Below are 26,048 nucleotides of genomic sequence, written 5' to 3'. Positions count from 1 at the left end.
GCATTCGCTTTCTCCTGCAGTTGAATTTTAAAAATCTCAAGTTCTTTCTCTCCTAAATACGAACCACTCCACAAATTTGGGTATCTGTTTGTCCTGAACATGGAGAACTTGCAAATTTTATTTATTTATTATTACATTTATATCCTACCTTTTTTCCTCCAAGGAACCTAAGGCGGTATACATAATCTTCCTCCCCTGCATTTATCCTCACAGCAACCCTGTGAGGTAGGCTTGGCTGAGAGTCTGTGACTGGTCCAAAGTCACCCAGTGGGTTTCCAGGCCAAGTGGGGACTAGAACCCAGATCTCCAGATTCCCAGTCTAACACTCCAACCACTACGCCACACTGGCTTTGATAAGAATTTTGGTAAATTCTTATCAAAACTGAACTGAAACAAAAGCCTCACAAAAGCCTATTCAAGGGAAATTGGCGTGAGATATCTGAGAAGAGACATTTGTTAAGGCTTGTTTTGCCTGTGGTTCGTACCAGGTTGGAAGCCAGGACCTTTTGCCCGCGTTTGTCTTGCGTGGAAATCAGCTAGCAGTGACTCTGATGCTGGTGGCCACTCAGTCCTTGCAGAAGTCAAAATACACCTCCCAAGGAATCGTGATATTCAGAAACCATTTAGTGAGTCGACTCCGTCCTTCATCAAAACGGTTTAGTGTTCGTTTGCTTTCCTTCGCTGTCTGTGATACGGCCAGCTGAGCCGATGTGACAAACTGTCAGAACACATTTGGGGTTGGTTTTGTTTCGCTTTGTTTTGAATACACACACAAAAAGTTAAACCTAGACCTTAGAAAGGTGGGATCTTGCTCTACGAAGCTTTGGCTATGCCTGTCACATGCTGCCCGAAGGAAACTCAGTGGAACAGAAAATAACTCACTCAAACATCTGAAGTTTGAGAGCATTTTGGGTCAATGTGCGAATTTCAGCATTCTTAGGTAGGTTTAAGAATGAAAACTGTTGTTTTAAACAACAACCGCAACACGTATGAAGGAGTGCAGTGATTTGCCAGTTCCCAAACCTGGATAGTAAATATTTTCTGACTCAATGTAGCAATGGGGAAGGTCATTCAATCTTCAGAGAACGGATAGAATTCACTGTGACAAGGTTAGGGAGGGGGGATATGAATAGTAGTTGTACCAATGGTTATTAACCTTGACAACAAAATGGAACCTCGAGGTCTGGAAGCAGTATACCTCTAAATACCAGATCCTGGCAAAAACAATACGAATGATATAAAGTAGTTGAATTCATGCCCTGTATGTAAGCTTCCCAGAGACAACTAGCTGTCAATTTAGGGAAACAAAAATAATGGATTAGGAAGACCTTTGTTCCAGGCAAGCAGGTACCTGTCTACCTAAGTTCTTTTGCTCTTTCTGAATTATTAAGTTGGCACCATGTAAAATTCTAGGTCATAGAAACTACTTGAAAACACACACCATTGGCCATTCCTAATTGTATGTTTCCACGGTTATTGGTATTATAATACTCGACTAGATTAAACTAGACTAGGCTAGTGGGTGGAAATGATAGTGAAACAGATTCTGGCTAAACATTGGGAGAAACTTCCTACAGGTAAGGGCTATTCAACAAACTGCTTTGAGGAGTGGATGGGTTCTCCTTTGATGAAGAGACTTGATGGTCATTTGTCAGGGATAACGTAGTTGCAAGATTCCTGCATTGAGCAGAGGACTACTGTTTAATAGTTTTACTTCTTTTAAATTATATATCGTTTTAACTTGGTTTATGGTTTAATTTGTTTTTAGCTGTGTATATTTACTGTTTTATACTGTATGCTTTTATCTGTACGCCGCCCTGAGATCTTATTGATATAGGGCGGGATATAAATGTTATACATAAATAAATAAATAAATAAATAAATAAATAAATAAGAGGTCCTCCAAGTCCCTTCAATCTCTATAAATTTGTGATTCTTTACTGCTCCTGATGCAGGAGATCCAGGAACAAGGTCTCTTAAAGGGTTAAGAGAAGCAGCAGGGAGAGGTGTCAAATCAGTGCTATGGCACTAGAGGGTGGCGAATGCTTCCAACCTGCATTATTTCCCCAATGATAATCACCCACCCAAACCTGTCATTTTCCTTGTGAGGAAAAACATACAGGTACCTGTGGTGTGACCCCACAACTGAGTATCCTGTATGGGTCTGCTTAGTATGTCTGGTGAGTATGGAATGTTAGAACATACAGGAACCTGTGGTGTGACCCCAAAATTGAGTATCTTGTATGGGTCTGCTTAGTATGTCTGGTAAGTATGGAATGTTAGAACATACAGGTACCTGTGGTGTGACCCCACAATTGAGTATCCTTTATGGGTCTGCTTAGTATGTCTGGAGAGTATGGAATGTTAGAACATACAGGAACCTGTGGTGTGACCCCACAACTGAGTATCCTGTATGGGTCTGCATTAGTATGTCTGGTGAGTATGGAATGATAGAACATACAGGAACCTGTGGTGTGACCCCACAACTGAGTATCTTGTATGGGTCTGCATTAGTATGTCTGGTGAGTATGGAACGTTAGAACATACAGGAACCTGTGGTGTGACCCCACAATTGAGTATCTTGTATGGGTCTGCATTAGTATGTCTGGTGAGTATGGAACGTTAGAACATACAGGAATCTGTGGTGTGACCCCACAATTGAGTATCCTTTATGGGTCTGCTTAGTATGTCTGGTGAGTATGGAATGTTAGAACATACAGGAACCTGTGGTGTGACCCCACAATTGAGTATCTTGTATGGGTCTGCATTAGTATGTCTGGTGAGTATGGAACGTTAGAACATACAGGAATCTGTGGTGTGACCCCACAATTGAGTATCCTTTATGGGTCTGCTTAGTATGTCTGGTGAGTATGGAATGTTAGAACATACAGGAACCTGTGGTGTGACCCCACAATTGAGTATCCTTTATGGGTCTGCTTAGTATGTCTGGTGAGTATGGAATGTTAGAACTGGGTGTGGTTTGTGATGTAATAGGCAGGGTTGGGGAAGGAGTATATAAAGAGTGACTGAGGGGAGGAGTACACTGTGTGTTGGGTTGGGAGTTGTTGGGAGTGGAGATTGGAATGTTTGTGGAGTGAGAGGAGATTAATTCCTAGGGATTTAGGATTGGTGTGAGGAGAGAGAGAGAGAGAAAGAGAGAGAGAGGTTGGAGATTGGGCAGGATTGGAAGCATTATATTTTCATTTAACTCTTTTAATATGACAATAAATTTATTATTATTTTGTTAGCTACCAATTACCATGTGTCAGCTTGGCATTATTTACCTGCCTCACAGTTATCAAACAGCCTCACCAGAATGTACCCACAGTACATTTAAAAACAGATCCTATATTTAACCTGTTTCCCTCACAGCTAGGGGAAAGGTTTTGTTTAACCCGCCCTCAGGTTTTCAAGTGGTGATGCTTGGCCTGAGAAGGGTTTATGCGACGGGCCTAGTATAGGTGTAACGTCACAGAACCCAGTCTAGTTTGGCCTCCACAAAAGTGTCAAAAGAACCAAACCGTTCTTGTCTTCCTTGGCTTTGAGGGCCAAGATCAATCCGGATGTCTTGCATGCAAAAGGTCCGAGGTTCAATCCCTGCATCTCCAGGTAGCGCCGGGAAATATCCTATGCCGAGGTTGGTGTGCTTAAAAATGAGGTCCTAATTAAACCTTCAAATTCCCCTTGGACATCACATACTATAAAAGCAAACCTTTGGCATGCAAAAGTGAAAGGTGCCACCAGTTTCAATTCAGAAAAAGAAACCTTATCTCAGCTATCAGACCAAGGTCTTTCTACATTTAATTTTGAAGGAGGTTTCCAAATGTACAACACACAGCATCCATTTGTCCAACTGTGAGGACAGAGAGAGCTGCTCAATGATTTAACAAAATTCCCTCCTCTGTGTCTTTTCTTCATACACTCTGGGAGCAAGAGTTGCACAGTGGACACTCTTTGAAAATGGAAAACTAGGAATGTCTCCATAAGTACGACCTTCTGCCATGTCTAACTGTCTTCAGTTGCTGCATAAAAGTACTGTATGTCAACAAAGCTGTTCTCCAGGCCAGGGATTCCTCCATAAAAGCAAGATCTCCCTGAACTGTCACTATCTATCTATCTATCTATCTATCTATCTAAGCAAAGCCAATACTCTTCCATTCTTAGAAGAAAAGAAAAGAAAGCGGGAAATGGCACATTACACTGAACCATTCCAAAAACTCTCAATGTTTCTGGCTCAAAATAGCCAAAGCATGAAAGTCACAAAGCCCTCATCATGACGGATGGGCTATATTGCCAGCTACCCAATCAGTCTCAAAGGCTCTGCTTTTCAGCACATTCAGACCTAAGGATTCCAGCCTCTTTATATGTCTTGGACAGAGTCCAGATATTAACACTAATAGATGACTCCCTTTGCTTAGTGCCTGCCAAGTTTTCAGGGAAAGTCTCCAGTGAATTGGCCTGCACTTGTGATCGGGTATATAAATATAATTTATATAAATGTGAATGTACGGAAGACTGTTTCTGGCCAGTTGGCATTGGCTTCCTGAATGCATTCAAGCCTGATTCAAGGCGATGGTTTTCACCCTACATGTCTCGGGACAGGGTTATAGTGACTGGATAGATTCAGGTTGGGAGAGGCAGTCCATCAGGTATTGCGGTCAAACATCTCTACCCTATAGAACAGATGTTGTGGACTTCATTGCCCATTTGCCCCAACTTCCATGGCCAATGGTCAGGAATGCTGGGAGTTGTAGTCCAAACCACTTGGATGGTGGCAAACGCTGCTATAGCATATAACCGGTATCCTGTATATTATAGCATAGAATCATAGAATCATAGAATAGCAGAGTTGGAAGGGGCCTATAAGGCCATCGAGACCAACCCCCTGCTCAATGCAGGAATCCACCCTAAAGCATCCCTGACAGAGGGTTGTCCAGCTGCCTCTTGAAGGCCTCTAGTGTGGGAGAGCCCACAACCTCCCTAGGTAACTGATTCCATTGTCATACTGCTCTAACAGTCAGGAAGTTTTTTCTGATGTCTAGCTGGAATCTGGCTTCCTTTAACTTGAGCCCATTATTCCGTGTCCTGCACTCTGGGAGGATCGAGAAGAGATCCTGGCCCTCCTCTGTGTGACAACCTTTTAAGTATTTGAAGAGTGCTATCATGTCTCCCCTCAATCTTCTCTTCTCCAGGCTAAACATGCCCAGTTCTTTCAGTCTCTCTTCATAGGGCTTTGTTTCCAGACCCCTGATCATCCTGGTTGCCCTCCTCTGAACACGCTCCAGCTTGTCTGCATCCTTCTTGAATTATGGAGCCCAGAACTGGACGCAATACTCTAGATGAGGCCTAACCAGGACGAATAGAGAGGAACCAGTACCTCACGCGATTTGGAAGCTATACTTCTATTAATGCAGCCCAAAATAGCATTTGCCTTTCTTGCAGCCATATCGCACTGTTGGCTCATATTCAGCTTGTGATCTACAACAATTCCAAGACCCTTCTCATTGGTAGTATTGCTGAGCCAAGTATCCCCATCTTGTAACTGTGCATTTGGTTTCTATTTCCTAGATGTAGAACTTTCCTAGGTGTCGAACAGGTATCCTCTGTGGCTCCAAAAGGTGGCTTGAAAGTCTGATGTGGCATCTCTGTACGGCTTCTTTGTGTGCCCCAACATTGCTTCTATGGGGTGGATACATGGCTGGTGCTATACCCTGTACCCTGATGTTATGCAGTTTTATTTAGAAGGAATTGCCACTGAGTTAAGACTGGGTTAATACACTGTATTCTGAAGAAGGCTTACTGCTAAACAAGTAAACCCCATATAAGTTAACGGGTCTTACGTCCAGACAATTGTAACCTTAGTCATGTATTTCTATTAGTATTACAAAAAGATCAAGGCTTTGATTCATGTAATTTACCACACTCATCCATCTCCTGACTAGATAAATGCTGGATACTTATTTCATTATTTGTACAATCTATATACCACCTTTCATCCACAAGGGAGCCCAGGACGATGTACATAATATTATAAAAAGCAAATGCACTATAACAATAACAACAATAAAGCTACAAAATATTAGGAAAAGTGCTGATACAGCCAACCAATTAATACTTTTTTAAAATAAAAAAACCTTAGAATTTAAATGCCTGGGTTGAGAAGGAAAATCTTGATTTATTGCTAAAAAGATAACAAGGCCGGTGCCGATCCTGGCTCCATTGGGAGTGCATTCCAGAGTCAAGGTGTCTTCACAAAGATGCCTTGACTCTCTTTTGTAAATCCAAATATCCAGGCTTTACCATGGAATGTCTAATCAGACCCCTTAGTACTTATTTAGCAAAGCCACACAAATGTTCCACACATGCTATATATTTTTCTAAAAATATTTCTATTCATGGTTTTTTAAAAACCATAAATATATGAATTTAGAAAGGCCTGAAAGTAAGCTGGAATACACATAAAGATTAGTGATGTTTAATGGACCACGTGTGTACATGATACTATTATATACTATTATCTGTAAGCTGGCATTTGCACACAGGAAATGCAAAAACTAAGCTATGCGGAATAGAATAATCCCTGCTGTAACGTCAGAGAAGTCAGCGGAGGTGACTAGGATGGGAAATAGTTTTACAGCTGGGACCAGCCTTCCTGAACCCAGTGCCCTCCAGATGTTTTAGACTACAACTCCCATCTTTCCCAGGCAGCACGGTCAATGGTCAGGGATCATAAGAGTCATTGTCCAAACCATCTGAGGGCAGCACATTGATTGAGGAAGAGTGGTTTATATTAAATTAAACAGATCAAGATCACATGTTGTAAACTTCAAGCTGCTTTTTCCTTTGCCTATAATAATAATAATTTTATTTCTTACCCACCTCTCCGTTTGGATCGAGGCGAGGAACAAAAATAAGTATAAAATACATAAAACTGAATTTAAAACATAATATACATTATTAAAACATCCTAAAAACATCCTAAAATTCCACTGGATAGGCCTGCCAGAATAGATCAGTCTTTATAGCTTTCTTAAATGCTAAAAGACTGTTAAGTCGACGAGTCTCCTCCGGCAGGCCGTTCCACAGTCTGGGAGCAGCAGAAGAGAAGGTCCTTTGGGTAATACTTGTCAGCCTAACTTTGGCAGGCTAAAGTAGATTCTTCCCAGAGGACCTGAATATGCAGGGCGGATTGTACGGGAGGAGGCGATCCCGCAGGTAGCCTAGACCCAAACCATGTAGGGCTTTAAAAGTAATAACCAACACTTTATACTTCTCCTGGAAACTAACTGGCAGCCAGTGAAGAGATTTTAAACTGGTGTTCTCACACTGACTTCCATTGGTTTACTTTAGAGTAAAGGGAGTTGAGGACTGCAAAGGTTGTTGATGACACAGAGAACACTGGAAACCAACCAGGAGGCATCTGTTTCTTGCTCTTCTAGGAAGAAATTATAGAATCATAGAATAGCAGAGTTGGAAGGGGCCTACAAGGCCATCGAGTCCAACCCCTGCTCAATGCAGGAATCCACCTTAAAGCATCCCTGACAGATGGTTGTCCAGCTGCCTCTTGAAGGCCTCTAGTGTGGGAGAGCCCACAACCTCCCTAGGTAACTGATTCCATTGTCATACTGCTCTAACAGTCAGGAAGTTTTTCCTGATGTCCAGCTGGAATCTGGCTTCGTTTAACTTGAGCCCGTTATTCCATGTCCTGCACTCTGGGAGGATCAAGAAGAGATCCTGGCCCTCCTCTGTGTGACAAACTTTTAAGTATTTGAAGAGTGCTATCATGTTTCCCCTCAGTCTTCTCTTCTCCAGGCTAAACATGCCCAGTTCTTTCAGTCTCTCCTCACAGGGCTTTGTTTCCAGACCCCTGATCATCCTGGTTGCCCTCCTCTGAACACGCTCCAGCTTGTCTGCATCCTTCTTGAATTGTGGCGCCCAGAACTGGATGCAATACTCTAGATGAGGCCTAACCAGGGCCGAATAGAGAGGAACCAGTACCTCACGCGATTTGGAAACTATACTTCTATTAATGCAGCCCAAAATAGCATTTGCCTTTCTTGCAGCCATATCACACTGTTGGCTCATATTCAGCTTGTGATCTATAACAATTCCAAGACCCTTCTCATTTGTAGTATTGCTGAGCCAAGTATCCCCCATCTTGTAACTATGCATTTGGTTTCTATTTCCTAAATGTAGGATGCCTTGCACTGAGTCAGGTTGTTGGTCTTTCTAGTTCCGTATTCTCTGTGCAGGAGGTGGCTCTCCAAGGTCTCAGGGAGGGGACTTTCTCAGCCCTACCTAGAGATGCTGGGGATTGATTGCACATAAAGCAGATGCTGTTACCACTGAGCTACACCTCACCCTGGCAAATTTCTCTTACGAAACATCTCATTGGGCTGCTCCGCTCCCTTTCAGCAGCATGCACTGCAGAAGGCTGCTTTGCCGTAGCTTTGCCCTCCACAGATTTAAAAGCCAGGTTCCATCACATTTGGCTTTCAGGTTGGAAAAATAATAGCAGTGCCCCCTCGAATATTCAACAATTTCTGTATTTTCCTTGAAATTAGCATAGTTAATGGCCCTGAGTCAATGGCCCTCAACTATTCCTCTCCCTGGGCATTCACATCGGTTCTCTCCAGGTACCAGTTTCCTTCCTTCCTTTGCGCTGACTGTTTTTGGCTACTTTCGTCTGCACTGTTATTTGCTCCATTTGGCTGTGGCAACCCACATGATTTGGTTGTTCCTGGGCCTCTCTCATGTCGTTAGAATTGAGGTAGAACAGGAACAAAACCAAGTGGGTCACCGCAGCTGACGGGACTGAACGGCAGCGAGGGCCCGCAACGCCGAAGCTCCCCCCCCCTTGAGGGTGACGAAAAGTGAAAGTGCCGTTGAAAAGCACGGCCTCCAAAGCGGGACATTTGCAAAAGGTGCTGAAAACAGGAGGCTCCTTTCCTGCATACAAAAACAAGGCCGGGCGTTTCGGCTCCGCCTTAGCAGACGGATGTTGCAGTGTTGCTGGAACGGCATTTTTATTGCTTTTCAGCAGCCCTTACTTAATGTTCATTTGCAATCTGATGCCGGATTCCCTCGTGGCTCCATCTCCTTTGGCTTTAGGGAAACACCAAGATACTATGGCAGCCACGCAAGTGTCTGCAAGCCTTTTTGGCTTGCTCCTCCTCAGCTCCATCCAGATCTAGACCATTCACAGTTTCTTCCTTGGCAGGCGCCATCCCTTACTCTACGCTCCCTCACCCAAGGGGACAATCCACCAAGCCGCGCGGAGATGCAAGCCCCTCCGCAACGAACAGCCTGCACAGCAGGAATGGTGAGCGGCGTGAACCCCTGGAACCACACAGAAAGCAGCCCTCTGCCCTGTGTAAAAGAGATCAGACGTGAGATGCCAACGGCAGCACGGGAACCCTGTGGACCCAGCTCTTAAAGCCGCACCGCTAATTAATACAACATGCCAATGCCTTCCTCATTTGCCATTAATATATACAGCAATCACAGGCATGTTGCCAGCGGGAGCCGGGCGGAGGAGACAAAAGAGTCTAAAACCAGTTTGCCGAAAGAGCACCGAGGCGCTCTAGATCAGCTCTAAAAGCAGCTGTTGATTACGATCTATTTTGTACGTAGGCGGTTGAGTGGGCGAAAGTGCGTGGGTAGATGGAGGAAAGGGCAATGCATTTATGTCTAGAAATAGAGTGCGATTTTAAGGAGAGGGGGAGAGGGAACCGTCTCCCACCCACATAAAGCAGGTTCTTGCCTCTAACGCAGGAAGGATGGGGGGCAGGGAAGGCCCCCCCCCAAAAAAAATCTACTGTTGCTTGTGGCTCGGCAGAAGCCAGTGCAATGAAGGCGAAGCCTGGCAGGGGCCGTTCTGCACATCAGGCACAGCTGTGCGGAGGAAGACAAGGAGGCCCGTTGGCAGAGCTGCACAGCCCAGTGCTTCGCTGACGCTAACCGAGGCTGCCTGGAGAGGAAGCCCAGCTTGGGCTGCAGCGGATTCTTGCTTTCAGGAGATTATGTAAGATGCGCTTGCTACATTTATCAGACGATGTTCCCGGAGACCATGCAGTCACACGTACGTCACCAAGACATACTTGGTACAGCATGAGGCAGATGGATTCCATGCAAGACCGTTCATTAAAGAGACTTCTCATTTGGCAAAATAAGGGAAATAACCACAACCACAACCATCACAATACGATCTCAAACACGTTGCACTAGGCTGGAGACAGACATTCATATTTAAAAGGCTGAAGGGTCAGTTAAGAGGCATGGTTCTTTTCTCCCACTGGAATTTAGCTTTGTGATGGCTAAATGGCACCTCTAGCTAGTCTACCTGCGGTTGACAGTTGCTAGGGTAGCAACCGTGTGAGAGGGCTCTAGCACTCATGTCCTGCTTGCGGGCAGGACATGAGTGCTAGATCCAGCATCTTCTGACGTTCTTATGACACCTGTCCAGAGAAAAATGTAGGGTGAGGTTCTACATCACAAACAGCAGCCCCTCTTCCAAACTGCCTTCAAGTCTCTGGAAGAACACATCGAGTGGCTTTATGCTGAGTCAGAGCACCGGTCCATCTGGTCCAACCTGTCTGGCAGCAGCTGTCCAGGGACTCAGGTACAGAGAATCCCCCCCCACACATCATCTAGGAACATTGGAAGCTGCCTTATAGGTGGTCCATTGGTCCATCTAGCCAAGTATTGTTGACACTGACTGGCAGTGGCTTTCCAGGATTGCAGCCAGGATTCCTTCCTAGCCCTACCTGGAGATGCCAGGGATTGAACTTGGGACAAGGCAGCTGCTCTACTCCTGAGCCACAGCCCCCCCCCCCACCTGTGATCCTTTACCTGGAGGATGCAACTATTGGCTGTCTCGAAGGCAGATGTTGTTTTGGGCATTTTGTGTGTGTGTGTGTGTGTGTGTGTTTGTATTGTAAGCCTGAGAGGATTCAACAACCCCTGGGAGGCTTGTTGAAAAGCATCTTATAAATATTTTAAACAAAACAATTAAATATGAGAGGGAGTGAAATATGGGGGGAGGGGTTACAATCGCATCTGCCTTTGATGTTTTAAGTATGGTTATTGTAAAATTATTTGTGCATGAAAATTTACATTATTTTTTAATCATACTCTCCGCAAAATACACATCCATGCACACATTTTAACCTAAATAATGCATCGATGTGTGCATTTATCCTAAAATACATTTTGCATTTTGGTACACTTTAAAGAAAAAATAAAAAAAGAAGAAGTTTAGAACAGCACTGCAAAATTCCAAGAAGCATGAAAGCCAGAAAACTGCATTCTGATCTACATATTAGTCCAGGAAGTGTAAATCAGACTGACTGCTTAAAAATGTGGACTAGCAAAATCCTTGAACATCCCTAGGTAAAAATGGAGCAGATATTTCCAGAGCAAGAGATGCACCACCTTTAGTTGTATTGCATTTACTTCCTGCATTCCTGATTCAAATGATCTCTCAGAGGTGGCAACAATCTCGCGATTGATGCAAGACCTATTCCTAGCCACACAGCATGCATTTAGGGAGAAGTCAGGATCTAAAACCCTTTTTCTTCTCTCCCCCTGCTCCATCTTCTTCTTCATCTTTTTCTTTTACATCAAAGGGGAAAAACTTTTAATCACCTCTACCAAAACAGCCCCCCTCCAACAGATTGGCCCAGCCTGGCTGTGGGTACTGTGGGGATTAGATTTATCTAAACTTGACCAGAGTAACTGAAAAATCCATTCAGCTGTCATCTCAACACTAGTGAATTATTGCGTCTTCTCCCCCATCAATTACAACCCACCCTTTGCTCAATACTTTGGACCTGATGGCCACTGAGGCTCTCTTCCATGCTGGGATAGCTGGGGAGACCGCTTCATGGAGAATGGAGCCAAGGGTCTGAGAAAGCAGAAAGGGCGTCCTTCACGAGTAGAGTTGCAATAACCAGCACAAGGGGAAAGCTGCTGTGCCACAAGGAAAGGAAAGGAACCTCTCGTGTCAGCACTTGAGTCGTTGTTGACTCCTAGAGGGACGCCTGCTTTCGCTGACATTTTCTTGGCAGACTTTGTAGAGGGGTGGTTTGCCATTGCCTTCCCCAGTCACGGTTACCTTTCCCCCAGCTAGCTGGGTACTCATTTTACCAACCTCAGAAGGATGGAAGGCTGAGCCAACCTGAGCCGGCTGCCTGAGAACCAGCTTCCGCTGGGATCGAACTCAGGCCGTGGGGAGAGTTTCGGCTGCAGAAACTGCCGCTTACCACTCTGTGCCACACGAGGCCACAAGACCTAACCCATAAATCATTCTAAACATTTCCCCCACTCCTCTTTTGTAGCCTTCTTTGCTATTACCATCCCACGGGGGCTCATACATTGAGCTGAAATCTCAACAAGATGGCAAGGACAGCCTTCATCCATGCTGGAGGCCCTGGGTCTACTGCAGCTGATTGAAATATGATTGGTTGAAAGACAATGGAGGGAACAAGGAGTGGCTCAGACTTCAGGAAGCAGAGGACATCATCACTGTATGAAGGAGAAGGCCATCCCTAGACTCCCTTCCTTTCATCTCAGCAGGCCAAGACCAGTGCCCAAATTCTGAGAAGGATAACCTCGCCAGTTTTAATCCAATCTTCCACCCACCTCTTCCTCTCCATTTTTTGGGCAGGACTGGCATCTCCCATGCTCCAAGTTTGAGAAAGACCCTTGTAACATGTCAAAACTTCAAACCATGTTGGGTATTCCTCAACAATGCCCGAGGTATGAAAATATGTGCTCTAACAAACGCTCAAAGTGGGCATAGTTTGAGTGTACAGCTTCCCATGGAAATTCTAAGAAGTAAAGAATGAAGACAATCAACTGCAACCTCTTTACAAGATGATTTGCGTACGTTTAACTAATTTGACGCAGCTCTGTTTTTCAGACCTTCTTCCTTTGTGGAATCCCTTTCAATGTCAGCTTGTCAGCTGACGAACCCTAATGCATTGCTGAGGATATCTGGTATGATGGCCATGTGTCCTACATTACAGAGGACATTCCTCTATTTGAGGGTTGTCAGAGGATGGTCCTCCATTTGAAAGCATCTTCAGTTTGAAGGCCTGACCAGTTTGAAGATAAAGAACCACAAGAATGGAGCGCAAGGGCTCTTAAGTTGTCCATTAACAGTGAGCAGGTACCTGGGCAGCAGTCTGAGAAACCACAGAGTGGGTTCACACATCACGCTAACCTAGGATGGGTGGCAAGTTACGTTGGATAGATGGTTATGTAAACAATCTAGTGATCATTTGGCAAACAAGTTACACAGAGTGGTTTATTTGAAAAACCCCTTGCTCCCTCGTCCTGGAGTCCTCCTACCCAGCTGGGCAGTTAACCCAGCTTCCTTTGTGGCAGGAATAAAGATGTCTTAAATGTAGTAGAGCAGCGGTTTTGGCCACTCTTGCGGAGCAGGCCTGTAGGCAACGTGTGAAATCCACAGTGGTGCAGCAGACAACAGACTAACCCACTGCTGGTATGAACAGCCTCTACTGCAGACCATGGGTTCTCAGATGGGTGATCTGGGGGAAGCAAACCACCATTGGGTGGGGGGGGGGGACATCCAACAAACAATGCATTATGGCTTGTTGTGGAAAATAAACCATCATGGGTTAGTGTATTGTGTGAACCCAGTCATAGGGCATGGCTAGACCAGGGCCTGGAGGGGGTAGGATCTCGCGATATGGTGATCGCAAGATCCTCCCCCTCAGTCTACATGTGGAGCGCGATGTCCTGGGAGGAAGAGGACGTTGCACCCGCCATTTTATTTGTTTATTTTTTATCAGAAAAGAGTGAATGAGCGCTTGAGCAAAAACAGTGGTAGTGTTTTTTTTAAAAAAACAACCTCCTGCTCCCCCCACCCCACCCCTGATGGGCATGGAAAAGTCGGGATAGAAATGATGGCCGTTATGCCAGGTTAAGGGAGGGATGATCCCTCCCTGCCCCCAGGATCCCCTGTGCGTCATGTGGATGCACAGGGATGATCCTGGAGTGATCCCTGGGATGTCGCCCCATCTAGCTGTGGCCACGACGATGAGCTGTATTGTATTGATATTTAAACGATAACATTTTTTTCCTAAATTTCCATCAACACATATAAATTAGCATGTGCAAATTTCATGCAAATTGCTTTCCTTTTTTGGGTGATGTATAAGTGGATGTTTGGGCACGTTGGTGCACGATTCGCAATTGACACTGGCCAGGCCTGAAGGATCGCACCACTCCACTGCATGAACTGCTGAGTCTGCCCCGGAATTTTTTCAAATATATTTCAGGAGAAGATCAATAGTCTTGAACAATCAATCTGTTTTTAGGGGAAACTGTCTGCCATAACTGATCTTCTCACTGAGGAGTCCTTGATAAGGTTCCAAAGAATTTCAAGGCACCTACACAGTTTGGAAATTAGTGTGGTATAAGATATGCTCTTCTCAAATGACTGGGAATTCAAGTTAGAAGAAGACATAGAATCATAGAATAGCAGAGTTGGAAGGGGCCTACAAGGCCATCTAGTCCAACCCCCTGCTCAATGCAGGAATCCACCCTAAAGCATCCCTGACAGATGGTTGTCCAGCTGCCTCTTGAAGGCCTCTAGTGTGGGAGAGCCCACAACCTCCCTAGGTAACTGATTCCACCGTCGCACTGCTCTAACAGTCAGGAAGTTTTTAGTAGGGCAGCAAATGCTCACCTAAAAACATCTCCAGCACAAATGAAGTACTTTTCAGGGATGAATCCCGCCCCCCAATCTAAAAATACACTGATTATAATTCTTTTTGGAGCCAGCCTATAAAGGATTACATGGTGAGTGCGATGGCCTCATAACGTTACGTAACCTATCAGTTTTGACAGCGTCAAGTGAATGGCTATAATAGCCCTCCAGATGTTTTGGACTACAACTCCCAGGATTCCTGATCATTAGCCATGCTGGCTGGGGCTGATGCGAACTGACATGCACAACACCTGGAGGACACCCATTGGGAAAGGCTGGGCTATGTAGTAGCTATGGACTGGATGGACGAACATCTTTGCCCCACTTTGGTATCAGCCACAAACATTCTCCAGAGTGTGTCTGTGAGTTTGCAAAAAGCAACCTTTCATTTCTGCTTACCCCTATTTGTTAGGACCTTGAAAATGTCAGTTCTTGTGGGTAGCAAAGTCTTGACATGCATGGATCGATCGATCGATCAATCAATCAATCAATTTATTTATTCATAGTTTATAACACCTTCATTTTGCAATTTGCAGGAATGGAGTGGACATTGCACGTTGTTTACTTCCTCTTTTAAAAGAAGAAGCAATGAGGGACAAACACGTGGGTTCGCAACGGTAAGCAAACGCGATTTCCCCGTGTGATGAGTTTCAATATTTCCATAAGGAGCTACTAGTCACGACATACAGCTTCCACATTCTCATGCAGTCTACCTCTGAGTACCAGATGCTGGGGGATGAAGCAAAAGAGGAGATGTGCTTCATAGAATCATAGAGTTGGAAGGGGCCTACAAGGCCACTGACTAGGGTGACCATATAAAAAGGAGGACAGGGATCCTGTATCTTTAACAGTTGTATTGAAAAGGAAATTTCAGCAGATGTCATTTGTATATATGGGGAACCTGGTGAAATTCCCTCTTCAGCACAACAGTTAAAGCTACAGGTGCCCTGCCCTCTTTTAAATCTGGTCACTCTAGTATAGCTCCTGCACCTTTAACTGTTGTGATGAAGAGGGGATTTCACCAGGTTCTCCATATATACAAATGACACCTGCTGAAATTCCCTTTTCTATGCAACTGTTAAAGATACAGGAGCCCTGTCCTCCTTTTCATATGGTCACCCTACCACTGACTCCAACCCCCTGCTCAATGCAGGAATCAATGTACATGGGGTTCCCTGGTAGTCGCCCTTCTAGAAACTGACCAGGCCTAGACCCGCTTAGCTTCATCAAGGTAAGACACCAGATAAGCTGGATTCCTTCTAGTCCTGCTTTTAGACTTCCCAGAGGCATGCTGGAGGACCATGAGTCTGGTCTTATAGGGCTTGTTCTTACGACCCATCACCATTTCTCCATCACAAAACATCCCCGTCACCTAACACCAACTGAGAAGCCTCCAAAATGAATGGGTGGGGATCAATGCCCCATCTCAGCCCTTCGTATTATTATTATCATCATCATCATTATTATTATTATTATTATTATTATTATTGGCTACAGCTCTGAGCATTCCTGACCATTGGCCATGCTCACAAGGGCGGATCGGAGTCCAAAGCATCGGAGGCCTCCAAGTTGGGGAAAGCTGCCCTCTCATCCAAATGAATGGCCCTGCATTTGGATGAGAGTATGCATCCACCAGGTTCAATGGGATTTCAAAGCACTGCAAGGCAGAAGGGCATGTGCAGATGGAAATCCTAAATCTGCATCAGCGACATGCAGTGAAAGCTGCTGCCAAGTGAAAATCGCTTTCTGATTTATTTATTTTAAAAAACTGCTCCCTCAAAAGAATCTTAAGAACATCAGAACATAAGAAAAGCCCCATTGGATCAGACCAAGGGTCCAACTAGTCCAGCACTCTGTTCACACTGTGGCCAAGAAGCTGTCGGCCAGGGACCAACAGAGCAGGACATGATGCAACAGCACCCTCCCACCCATGTTCCCCAGCAACTGATGCATACAGGCTTAGTGCCTTGAATACTGGAAGTAGCACACAACCACCAGGGCTAGTAGCCATGGATAGCCTTCTCCTCCAGGAATTTATCCAACCCCCTTTTAAAGCCATCCAAATTGGTGGCCATCACTACAGCTTGTGGTAGTGAGTTCCATGATTTAACTATGCACTTTTATCAGACCTGAAACTTCTACCAATCAGCTCGGCACACCGTAATTCTAAGGGCCTTTCTACACCTCCAGGCATTCTGGGAGGGAGGGGGGAGGATCTCGCGACATTCCGCTCACGAGATCCTCCCCTTTGTCCACAAGTGTGCGTGGCATCCCGGGAGGGAGTATGTCAGAAGATGAGCGCACTTGTGCTCCAACAAAAATGTGAGTAAACACACACAAAAAAAAAACCCGTTCCTGCTCTCCTCCCCCAGGCCTGATGGGCACGGAGCACCTGAAGAGCTCTGTGACCCGTGGTCATTTCCCGCCTCCTCACGTTTATTCACTAGCAGGTGGGACGAAGCTGGGACAGGCGCCCACACACCTCCTGCAGTCTCGGGATGATCCCTAGATCACAGGAAGAATTGGGTTTTCCCAGGGATTATTTATCCCTGGGAAAACGCCATGCTCGTCCCCCCTTACCTCCGGGAGTCCCTGCGCATCATTTGGATGCACAGGGACTCGGCCGTGACCAGCCCGGATTTTCAGGCTGGTGTAGAAACGGCCTAGGTGTGGCCGCACCACGATAGATTTGTATAAAGGTAGTATGACGCTGGCAGTTTTATTCTCAGTTCCTTTTCTTATCATGCCTAACATGGAGTTTGCCTTCTTTACACTGGGTTGACATTTTCATCTATCTTTCTCCCTGGCTTCCCCGAACACTTTCACCTGCCTCCCAGAACACCTGTGTGAGGTCTCCTTCCTCTCTTCTTTCAAATCGCTCCTCAAAACCCACTTTTGGCACATTCCCCTAGTTCTGGGGTGTCCAATATGGTGCTCATGGACACCTCTCTTGGCTCCTGCCAGTCCCCTGCCCCTCCTGATTTTTTCTTTTATTTCTTAAGGTTTTTAAAATGACTATTATTATTTAACTGAGAGGCTGGCATGCTTCAAAGCGAAGTGCCGCCCTCCAGTGCCAACTTTATTCGGGTTTCCAAGCGTGGTTTTAGATTTTGGAGCTCAGCTCCACCTCTGCGTTGTACTTAGGTTCTTGGGCAAATTATTTTTTCTTTCGCCTCACCAGTTTGCCTTCTGGGGAGTCAGTGTTTTGGGACTGGGAATGCCCAGCGTGGCAGCCATTTTGTCACGACATCCATGACACGCTCTCAAAATTCCAAATGTGCCCAATGACCCCAAAATGTAATTATGCGTACGTTGTTGCAACTGAAAGAAATGCACATGGCTTCCCAGTTTATTATCCCGGCCTCTGTTGCTTCCCCCCTGTCAAATCTCAGATTGTAAGATCCTTGGGAGCAGGGAAGCCTCTTCGTGGAAAGGGCCCTGCCCACTGATGGCACTCTATAAATCCATGAAAAGGTTGGCACGTTTGCAGCATCTCTGGAGTGCCACAGAGTGCTTCACGTGCATGCTAAGTGACACTTACAAAACCCCAGAGGGGTAGATAAGCAGGAAAACGCCCTCGCTGCACACACGGGGCTGAGTAGTTTGAGGAAGAGCAGCGTACCCCGGGCCACCTGGCAGTTTCATGGCTGTCGAAAGGTCTGAACCGAGGAATTCCTGGCTCACAGCCCACACTCTCCAGTCAATCAGATTTACCGAAAAAGAAAATTCATTGCTGCAAAGCAATGACACAGGGCTGCACCACTGCCAAGGCACGAGATTGAACATAGAGCCCTTTCGCTCATCCCTTGGCAGCTCCGGCTAATGCAGCCTGCCCTAACCTGGTACCCGACAGCTGTGTTATACTCCAGTTGTGTTATAACTCCCACAATGCCCAGCCAGGTTGGGGAAGGCTGGGCGGATGTAACAAAGCTAGGAGGATGCCTGCACTTACTCATGAGTAATTAACTACTAACTGCAAGAGGGGTTGCAGGACAAAGGGTATCTTAACGTGGAGGAGGCAGGGCATGCCTTTAATCTTCTCGGATGTTCTGTGAAAAGGGAAAACGATGGAGCTATTAGGGCAGTGCCCTGGGCCACCCTCAGGAGCTGGCCCGGATCGCTGCCTTGAAATGTGCCATTCTTTCCAGCGTGAAACCATGGCAGGTCCCAAGCCAGCTTTCCCTAACCTGCTGCCCTCCAGATGTGTTGGACTGCAATTCCCATCCTTCCCATCCTCTCCAACACATCTGGAGGGCACCAAGCTGGGAAAGGCCGCCCAAAGCTCTCTAACTGTCTACGTTATGTTATTTGGGGGGCAGGGACACGTGGGCCCCAGGGTGCATGACATGTGCCCCTCTACTGCAGCTTCTGCCATGCCCCTGATGCTACGGAGTGCTAAAAGGGTCACGTTCAGCTTGCAAGTAAGCTACATTGGACACTTTGGGGACTCTGCAGTGCTACAAATGCCTTCTTCCCCTGCCCCCCTTATTTTTCTTTGTTTACATTTTTCACTGTAGCCCGCCAGGACGTGGGATTCAGCAGGTGAAAATGGTCCCTAGACCTCCCAAATTTGTCCATCCCTGACATAATGCAAGAGACAAGCAATGTGGAAAAAGCAAATGTTGCCCCCCCCCCCCAAGATTAGGACTTGCAATGGACTGCACAGGCCTCCAAATATCTCCTGGCAAACAAATATCAGTCGATGAAATGGAATGGGACAAAGCCCAGCAAAATTAACATGGAAAAATCCAGTCTATACGAATTATTGAAATAATCCTCTTAGGAGCAAATCTTCAATCTTGCTCACATAGCAGGGGCACTTGAAATGTCAAAACCATTTCTGTGTGCATTCTCAGAATACAAATGTAGCTGCTTAGCAACATACTATAATATATATATATATATATATATATATATATATATTTCTGAGGCTAGCTAGCTATTTATTTTAAAAATTTGTATCCCATACATTTGGCCATAGAGACCCATGAGGTGGCTTCTCCTTCTCTCTAGCTGTTTCATCCAGGATTAAAACAATGCCCTACTTTGCCTTGCAATAAATTAACATGTACAAATAATAAAACTAAAGTCCTAGTACAAACTGGCTCCCTCCAGACTCTCTGAATTTCAGGAGCAAGATCCCCTGTCCCTCTGTGGCATGATTTTTCCTTTCTCTTCCCTCGTCAACCTTCACTGTAGTTTGGCATTATATCTGCTGCGAGGGAAACCACAGTTCCCTCATAAACCAGAGTTTGAGGCCATAGACAGAAGTGAATTCGCACACCCTGATGAAGAAGGAACTGTGGTTAACATCAGCCATGGTTAGCTTTAGTGATGATGCAGTGTTAAGCCACAGATTAAATCTAAGAAGGGTAGGAAAAGGGTGCACCTTCTTAAGGTTGGTTCCTAATTTGCAAAACACATATGGCAAGGAGTCAGCCTGAGGGTTTTATGGGTCACAACTCCTCCCATAGTTCAGGCCGGCGCGATTGCCCTATTAGGTTCCCCACAATGAAGTTAAGAGCATTCTTTCAAAAAAAGAACAAAAGAGAGATCTCATTTTGTCCCAGCAAACAAACACTCTACTGATGTCTTTTGGTGATGCCATCAGAATCATTTTCACAGTGGCCTGTTAGATGGTCCATGAAACAATGAATACAATACATTTATATACTAGAAAATTAGACATTCAGCAATAGCCATCTGCCTTCCATGGGGGGGGGGGGACCAGAAAGAAGATGTTGCAAGTATAAATACTATATCAACTGAGGAGGTCTTGGAAAATATAGTGTTTTGGGTTGGGGGCAGACTTTGGGCTTGTGGGATATACTTCATTTCAGCTACTAGAACCTTGAGATCCACTAATCAAAAGCAGGTGCAAAATAGTGGTTCAGGAGTGCAAACATATGCTAAGAATTAAGGAACAGAGTACCTCTGAGCATAGGCTCAGTCAACTCCTGGTTTCCTCCCAATCTTTGTTTCAGCAGCTTTAGGGGGCAGGCAGCCTTTTAGTTGTTGCAATTGTTACCCCCCCCCCCAATAAAAAAAGCAATCCAGAAACCCTTGGAGATCTGCAGCGAATCACCCAAGATCTATGAGTAGGTCCGGGTCTACCTATCGCCTGCCCAATTCTAGAATTGCCGTTGTTCAGCAACGGGTATCCTAAAAATTACCGGTCGCATTGCCCACTGAGCGATTCCTCTACGGTCAGTGATGAATAACATCACCACTATAAGTAAGACATCCCTTCATAATGCTCAGCATCAAGAGCTACTCTTTCTACAGGCCAGAAAGATGTCACGGAAATACAGTCTGCGCTTTCCAGAGGGAACCAAAACAACACCTTATATTACACACAGAAGTGGTACTTTTCACACTCAAACGTGTAAGGAAGAATTCTTTCATTCACTACTACAGAGAGGCAGCTACTTCTGGGGAGACCAATAAAGAAACGGCAACACCCTAGACCAAACATGAGTACAGAAAGAAAATGTCCACGCTTCCCAATAAATGCGGAACTGATGGTTTTGGGGGGAGTAAAGCAATGATATTTCTCCCAATAGCTCACTACAGTTAAGCAAAGTAACTTGCGAGCATTTTGTGGCCTCTCCCCAATGCCCGAGGACTATCTAACAGCCTTAGGAAGCCGGGGGTGGGTGGGGAATGGGATCTGAGCTATGCACATCTCTAGAAGAACAAGAAGTTCAGCTCACCTTAATCCTGAATCTTTTCTTCATCCCAACTCGGACCGTGGAGCAATACCTCCTAAATTTGCAATGCTCTGTACAGCCGGATCTTCAATCGTGTCCTACCCAAATACTGACCACGATTCAAATGCAGCTTAATCTGAGAGCTTCAATAGCCTTATAGCTAAGGACAAACCAGGACTACGGTTGACCCCTTTTAAGTCAGAAAAGCAGAGACCATCTGGAGAACGCATTCTCGTATCTTTGGTAAGGCACCAAATCTACACTATTACGGACAACAATCAGGAAACCAGAAACTTGATGTTTCACAAGATGCTCCTCTCCCCACGAAGGAATAGTCGAGGCTAAAACATTTTCCAAAATTCAAATCGAAACACACAAATAATGTTCCAAAAATATTTGCTCACTGGCAGAGGGTGCCCCCTGCACATCTCTCATGCAGCTGCATTTCCCGTGTCTTGTTTTCTTTGTCCTAGAAGCACTGATTTCAAAAATACAGCGAAGGAGGAATGGAGAAGACTGGATATCTTCACATCCAAACTGTTTTAATGAGAATTCTACGTCAAACATGCCCAGAGACATACAGCCCAGCCCTATGCATATTTTCTCAGAAGCAAATCCCACTGGTTTCAATGAGATTCATACTCAAATAATGGTGCATAGATTTGCAGAGGAAAAAGGGTCAGTTCAGCTTCAGAAGTAGCAATCACAGCTTACAAAAACAGCTGTGATGCAAATAGGACGTGAAACTTAAATGAAGCCTAAATATATGAAACTGCAGCATATTTGGATCCATCCCATTTTTATTTATTTTTTACCCTTTCCTCTCCCTTCCCTGCATTTCTTCTCTGGCGATATTTAGATTGTAAACTCCCTGAGGCAGGGGGTCTTTCTCTTTCATTATCTCAGATTATAAAGCACCCTGGAGACTGATAATTCTATATTATTAATGATTATAGCAAGAGTACTTGTATAGTTGACCAGCTTGGCTGAAGTTTCTGCATTTCCCCTACAACACTGACTATGATGTGATCGAACCAGGGACAGGTACCCCTGAAGAACAGAGATCATACAGAGCAAATTCTTTCATGAAGGTGCGAACTCATGAACGTGGCCCCCAGATTCACCTAGAAGTTTATTGATAGAACCCGTGGAACAAACACAGGTGTAATACAGCTAGTTATTTAAAAAAGACGTTATAGTGACTTCATTAAGGCATGCTTTAAATTAATGCACACTTTTAAAAAAATGTGTTTTTTTCTCATTCCCTTTTCACAATGGATTGTTAGTCTAATTTTAAAAACAACAACCCAAAACCCCTTTTAAGACCTACCCTTGAAAAAGTATCATTCGCCCTTAAACAGGTCAGAAAACATCTGATGTATGACTAGAATTACAGCTCTTACAAATAATTATGGAAATGCTATTTCATCCTTGCTTACAAAAGACTTCAGACGCTTAAAAAGCGAGTGTTGTCCAATAAGTAGAGCACATATGAATCGCAAGTGCCAGAAGATCTATATTTAGCTTCTTTTACAACCTTATGAATGATTTTAGCATTCCTTTTTAATTACTATTCGTATTGTTTTATTGCATTGTGTGGTTTTAACTGTTGTTGCATGCTACCTTGGGAGGGCTCACCCTATAAGGTGGCTTATAAATCTTTTAAATAAAGCTGGACCTCTTTGGAGCTCAGCCTTAACAAACGGACTAACTGTAAAACCCAGATTTATTTTCTTTTAAAAAATCACTTGGCCATGAATGCCCCCTAAAACTCAGTGCTTGTCTTTCATATTGATCATGCTCTCTGGGGCTGTCATTCTGGTGCGCACTTACCTAGGGGTGATGTCCCACTGAACACTGTGGGACATACGTCTGGGCAAACATGCATAGGATTGCACAGGCCAACAATGTAACGCAAGTCATCAATAGAATAAGGATGTCTCTGTGGAGCTGTTTGTTTGCCCAGTAAATGCTAAAAGATGACGATGTTCAAGAAAGGAAAAGCTAATATTTCCAAGGAAAAGCAGTGCAGGTGGGGAAGCTAAGATCTAAAAGCAAAAGGCTGGTGGGAATGAGTAAGGAAAATGTCAGTTGTCTGCAGTTGTCTTCTCTAAAACGGAAGATAAAATCTCTTTTGCTCGCCCCCTTCCCTTTCTCTGAAAGAGGTGTCACATGAAATCCACCCATAGTGCATCGGATAAGAAGAGCAAGCCCTTTTCTGGTTTCCTCAGCAGCTTTTCTTCAAAGAGCATCTATTTTTAGGCAGGCCCATATAAATCACTGCAGCTCACACAGTACAGCACAGCATTTGCTTCGAAAGGAATGCTAAAACCCAGGAGTGTCTGCTGGGTTGATGCTGGCCACTGCCACGTTTAAGCCATCACCATGGTAGTAGAAATGCCACGGCCCGTCTTACCGTGGGATATTTCATCAGGCAGCCCTCACAGCTCTCCCCCAAGTGAGAAAGTGGGGGCAACTCCCCTCCCCACCCACCCCGCTTAGTGGAGGAAGATGCTTTGGTCAACCAAACCAATGAGCTAGCAAAGACGTAGCTGAACACTCCAGTTTTAACAGTTCCAAATTTAAAAAAACACATCAACCTGACACAGCACAGCACAGCACTAAATTGGTCAGTTCAGGAGAATTACCAGCTATATTCCAGCAATGAGCAATATGACTGTTTGTGCATTTAATATATTAACTCCATGCATATCCAATTTTACTGAAATGCATATTAATTCCGTACCCAGTTTGGAACATGAAAGAGAAATACCATAAATGCAACGCATCAAACCAAAGCCCTTCTCCTACACACAGATACATCATTCACAATGCAATACACACACAAGCACAGCACAAGCAAAGAGAGAGGGGGGGGGAGAGAAACACATACATGCAAGCAAGCAGCATTCATCCAGAGAACTGACAGAAGCATTTTCTCTCAACTCAACCAGCATCTATGACATTTTTTTTAAAGGCAAAGGGGGGGGGGGAGACAGAACAAGACAATGATCCATAAACAGTGGATTCTATTCATTAAAATAAACGTTGCTTTACAAAACACTTACATTGATTTTTGGCAATTTTCCTTCGGTCATTATACACAGCAGTTGGGCTGTGTACAGAATACCTGATCCAAAGAGAAATATAACCACATTATGAAAAGAGACGGGGTTGTGGGGAGACCAGGTTGTGCATGCAGCTTTTAACAACGCTTGAGAAAGACCCTCTCTGCCTGGTGCCCCACACAGCCGTTCCAGGCAAAAAGACGGGGACCCAGTCAGCTCCCCCCTCACTGCCAAAACCGGGGAAGCAGAGAATGCTCACTAGCTGCTCGTACCCTCCCGGGGGGGGGGGGAGGAAGAAGAGGCAATGAATAAATATCTAGCCTCAAATGCTCAGATAGAAAAGAGCGAACAGTGTCAGAAAATCTCAGGGCTCTGATTTCCCCCCTCCCTTTGCTTGACATGTGAAATACAAAATGAAGTGGGGATGGAGGTGGGGGAAAGAGAGAAGGAGCAGCTAGGAATGAAATGAAGTGGTGCACGGAATATTAATAAATAAATAATAATAATAATCCATCCTATTAGCCCAAAAAGAACAAGCTTCAAATGGGGGTTAGCCAAATGACATGAAATCTGTGGGTCTGACATTAGCAGCTCTCACATGGGATGCTGTTAATTTCCCCCAAAGGGTCGGGGCGATTTGGGGGAGAGCATGCAGGTGGTCCTCTTATTTAGGTACCTGGATCTTTAAGGTGATGGATTGCAGCGCAGGAGGAATGGATTTTTATCCTGTATGGTGGTACAAGGGTTGCTATGATACACAGTCAATAGCCTTATTCTTGGCTACTGTTGCAAATAATTTTGAATGCTGCTTAAGCAACCATTCAGCCATTTCAGGCTTTCATCTAAAATGCACATGTGGTCACAGTTGCTAGGATCTCTCTCTCTCTCTCTCTCTCTCTCTCTCTCTGATTTGTATATTGGGAGAAAAGGGAGGCATAGCTGGAAGGCTTCATTTGGGGGGCGGGCTTTCTTTCTGTTTTAACAGCATGGCTCATAGAATTTTCTCACAGACCCCGATGCTGTAAACAGGATAGTCTGAGTTTGCAAGACAGGTGAGAGATGTCTTGTGCTCCAGGGATTTGAAGCATCCATTGTCAAAGCACAATTGGAAGCAATCCCAGACAGACCTCACCCCACCTATTATTACTGCAAAGCTACCAAAGTCTGGCCTCTAAAACAGGGACGGGGAATGTGTGGCCCTCCAGATGTTGTTGGGCAGCAACTCTCATCAGCCCGAGTCAAGACAGTCAATGGTGAAGCATGATAGGAATTGCAGTCCAACAACATTTGGAGGGCCAGATGTTCCCCGCGCTAAAAAATTAACATAAGGTCCTCACTCCCTGTTAAAAGGTCTTTCTATGCCCACGTGCCACTTAGAAAGGAAATGCTTGGCACATTTTTATCCATTGTACAAAATGGCAAGTGCAATTACAGAGACTTCTCTGTATTTGAAAATGTGGCCTTCGAGTGGGTAAATCCAAATTTTAGGCTGCAATCCTTGAGAACAAGTTTCAGTGACCTCATTGGGCCTTT

The 26,048-nt window shown here is 44.9% G+C and overlaps 1 protein-coding gene across 6 annotated transcripts in view; it reads right to left on the bottom strand.

The window, feature by feature from the left end:
- The window catches only part of ARHGEF9 (Cdc42 guanine nucleotide exchange factor 9), a 256,681-nt gene that overhangs the window by 113,380 nt on the left and 117,253 nt on the right, over positions 1 to 26,048 (bottom strand). For 2 of the 6 annotated variants that reach the window (XM_063141836.1, XM_063141835.1), the window contains exon 2: positions 24,516 to 24,577. The exons of 3 other annotated variants lie outside the window; for them this stretch is intronic. In XM_063141836.1, coding sequence (XP_062997906.1) covers positions 24,516 to 24,545 — 30 coding nt within the window. In that variant the 5' untranslated portion in view covers positions 24,546 to 24,577. Of the gene's footprint in view, positions 1 to 21,450; positions 22,245 to 24,515; positions 24,578 to 26,048 lie in introns of those variants that run through there. One more of the 6 variants, XM_063141837.1, reaches the window with a different exon arrangement.

Source organism: Elgaria multicarinata, chromosome 15 (genome assembly GCF_023053635.1).
Source record: "Elgaria multicarinata webbii isolate HBS135686 ecotype San Diego chromosome 15, rElgMul1.1.pri, whole genome shotgun sequence".
NCBI lineage: Eukaryota > Metazoa > Chordata > Lepidosauria > Squamata > Anguidae > Elgaria > Elgaria multicarinata.
Note: the sequence above shows the minus strand (reverse complement) of the source record. Positions and strands in the feature narration are given on the sequence as shown.